Source organism: Pinus tabuliformis, chromosome Q (assembly GCF_031772625.1).
Source record: "Pinus tabuliformis cultivar Carrire ecotype Pingquan chromosome Q, CPIR1, whole genome shotgun sequence".
In the NCBI taxonomy this organism is placed as follows: Eukaryota; Viridiplantae; Streptophyta; class Pinopsida; order Pinales; family Pinaceae; genus Pinus; species Pinus tabuliformis.
In genome coordinates, this window is record NC_142296.1 from 1137068275 (window position 1) to 1137072163 (window position 3889).

The window sequence follows — 3889 nt, forward strand, 5'->3', positions numbered from 1 at the left end:
AAGTGGAAAGGCACCATTGGTAATAAAAGTGGTGCTACCTTTATCAGGAGGAGAGAAAACACGATTAAGTATTTGCGAAGAAGTCTCATCATATGGACTGGATTGAAAGACTTTACTAAGCAAATAGATGACTCATTTTTGTGATTATAAGAAAAGATGACTTAAAAAGGACGGAATAGTACGTGCAGACATGGTTACGTAGAAGGGAAGGTAGTAGTATTATCGACTACGGAGAAACTAGAAAACCCCAAAGGGTAACCCCAAAACCCCAAAGGGTAACCCCATAATAATAAGTCATCTCATAATTATTTTAGTTGGTTGTTCGTGGTTCACCAAAAGGGTAACCCCACTCATCCCGTTTCCTCCCCATTATATAGAGCCTCTGTACAAATTTAGTTAGTCCCGACTTGTTTAACCTGTTGGTGTAAGGTGTATTTGAGCAGGTCTGTTATAAGCATTTGCCTTTTTCTTTTTACAGTATCTGAGAGAAAGCCTGGCAGCAAAGTGAAATATGGAGGAGAAACCTTCGGAAGCCTCCCTGCAAACAGTGGCTGCACGGGCGCCTGTCACTGCACAAAGGAGATTGAACACCCAGCTGCAGGAACAAATGCCAGTGCCTTGTATGTAACACAATTACCTAGTTAGTTAGAGCTATCTCTTTTGGCTTAGTTTAATTAGATTGTAAATTCAAGTGAATTTTGATCGCAGAGTTCCGAAATTCAAATGGACAAAATTTGAATCTATAATTTGTAAATTTAAAGATTGACAATTAAGTTACTAGTTCAAAATAGTCTTATCTATTAGTTACAGCGGAACCTAACCCAACTGCGAATTTGAAATATTCCAAAATTAAAATTCATACATATAAATAAAAATGAGTATCATTATACCCAATCGATATAATCGGTTTTTAATGTTGCATCCTAATAAAAAGAAAAATGGTTGCTATTGTCTCATTGATTAACATTGAAGTTTCACTTTCTTTAATATAATTTTTTTTTTTTAGAATTTTTAGCTATTAATTCATGTTATTTCACTAGTATATATCAGTTAACACTACACATTGGTAATATGGTTTGTGTTATCAAAGTATATCAATTAATACTCTATACTGGTAATATGGTTTTGCTTATTAGAGAGTAAAGTATACTGTAATTAGTGGATTGATTTCATTTGTTTAATTTGGTTTTATTTAATATTAAATAAATATTTTGAGTTTTGTAATAATAAATTTTATTTCTATAAAATTTTAATGTAAGAGAAAAAAATTTATATACTAAATTTTTTTATACTATTAAAAATATATTTTAAACTATAAAAATTTACAAATTACTTAAAAGTTATTTTAAATAAAGAATAAAATTTAAATTAATATGTATCTACTCTTAAATATTTTATAAATTCTCAATTTTCGTACTATTTTATCATATCAAATTCCCCACACACATATATATATATATATATATATTTATTATCATTATTTGTGAGTAAAAATTTGGAATGTATTTATATAAATATATATTTATATTTATCCTAAAATATATTAAGAATCAACTAAATTATATTAGAAATCAGTTCAACAACTATATAAATATATTTTATATTTGATTAATTTAATTAAATTTAAATAATATTAATTATAATTATAATAAATTATAATAATTAAATCAAATATTTTATTTATACTTTAATTTTATCAAATATAAATATTAAATTTATAATAATAAAATATTATTATAAAATTTTAAATCACATTATTATTTATTACATTTTATAGTTTACCATCCTTGGATTTTTTATGCAACCTTATTATTGTTAAATAACGAATCCAAAAAAGTAATTTCCCCTCTATCTAAAACCTTATTATTACCTTAGTAGTGTTGGAATGTTATTAACATGATATTTTATGCCAACTTAATATGATTAACCTGTATTAGCTGTGGCGTGGGTTGACTTTGCAGATTTAGCAAGAGCCTTGGAAGCAGTAGATCCGGAGCATATAAATGGGTCTACGGATTACGATAATAAAGGGATGAGCATTCTCCAACAACATTGTGCATTCTTCGACAAGGACATGGACGGAATTATTTATCCTTCCGATACTTACAACGGTTGGTTGGTTGGTTTCTCATCTTATATCTCATTTTCATTAATCAATCTTCTCTTAAATTTATACCCTAATTTCGATAACATTTTAAAAGTTTTAAGTTTCCGGTAATTTTAATGGTAATTTTAATTTTAGCTTTGGTTTTTTTTTATTGAGATTGGTTAGTATTGGGACAGTTTATATTTTCACTAAAAGTTTTTATTTCAATTTTATTTAATATAAAATTTAAAATTATATATAAATTATTATAAATTTTTCTTAATTTTATTATAGATTTTATCTAAAATTTAATGAACAAAAGTTTTGTTTATTAGATTCTAAAATATTGAAAATTTACAATCTGTATTAGAAAATTTGAAATATTTAGTTGACCATTTCAAAGGAAAAATGAAGATCTCACTTTAATCTGTTTTAACAATTCTATTCCTAAACTTTAGGATAAAAATAAATTCAGCATCCAATCACCAACCTATTTTATTCCATGGTAAACATTAAAATAATTTCCTACTTTCATTCTACCCATTCTCCTAACGCTGACATGGTTGAACCTGCAAAGGTTTTCGTGCCGTAGGGTTTAACGTCATACTGAGCTTGGTGGCAACAGTGGTTATCCATGTAACCTCCTACTATACTCTTCCTGTAAGTATATTGTTCATTGTAATGTTTACCAATAAAGCTCCAACATATTTGAATTATGATATTTCCTCATCTACTTTTTATGTGATGTTGGTGAGCAGGGATGGATACCATCTCTGAAACACCCTATATATATTGACAACATCCACAACTTAAAGCATGGAAGCGACTCAGAGACGTACGATACTGAAGGGAGATTCGCTCCTGAAAAGTTTGATGCCATCTTCAGCAAGTACGCTACAAAACACCCCCACAAACTCAATTTCATGGAGATACAGTGCATGCTCAAGGCCAATAGGAATGCAAATGACTTTCTTGGATGGTAATGACAACTATAACTTTTCTGTGTATTGAATATATAAAAAATTTAATGATATCAAATCTCTAATTTTTCAAATTCTGAAATATTTTGTAAATCTACAATCAATAGATGAACTAATTATGGTATGGAACATTCCTGGACCGCCCAGGGTCGCGGCTGAACTGGAATGGACGTTCCTGTACCTTATCGGCAAGAACAAGGAAGGCTTTCTTGAGAAAGAAACGATCAGAAAAATGTTCGATGGGAGCTTGAGGGAAATATTGGCAAAACAGAATTCATCTCACAAAAGACGCTAAATGTCTGTTAATCAAATAATAAGGTCATATCTAGACCAAGAATTTCATTTATGAATAAGGAAATAAAGACGTGATGCCCCATCCAATCGGATATCGAGACGAAATTGTGAAATGTAATCCTGATTGGTCTTATTTGTGCAAAGGTGAAGTCGGCAATGACATATTCAGAAACATTATTTAAATCTTATTAATGATATATATTTTAAGTATCATTTATTTAGTTTCCAATTTCGAATATATATATATATATATATATATATTTAATTAATTAATTTTATAAAACATATTATTGATGAGGGGATGGAAGTTTCGTTTTGTAGTTTTGGTTTTATTGTATAACTAAATGTATTAATTAATATTATGTATCGGTAATCTTTAAACTATTAATAATAAAATCAAGGTTGAATTAACATTTTTACAATATGATTTATAAACATAATTACCATTTATATTATGTATCGGTAATATTTAAACTATTAATAATAAAATCAAGGTTGAATTAACATTTTTACAATATGATTTATAAAC

General features: G+C 28.0%; 1 protein-coding gene across 1 annotated transcript; it reads left to right on the top strand.

Moving 5' to 3' along the window:
• Positions 1 to 483: 483 nt before the first annotated feature.
• Positions 484 to 3361, top strand: LOC149223557 (peroxygenase-like). The gene is made up of 5 exons (XM_089383341.1): positions 484 to 620; positions 1962 to 2111; positions 2664 to 2746; positions 2845 to 3065; positions 3214 to 3361. The coding sequence occupies exons 1-5, from the start codon at positions 512 to 514 to the stop codon at positions 3359 to 3361; spliced, it is 711 nt and encodes a 236-aa protein (XP_089239467.1). The 5' UTR covers positions 484 to 511.
• Positions 3362 to 3889: the final 528 nt, after the last annotated feature.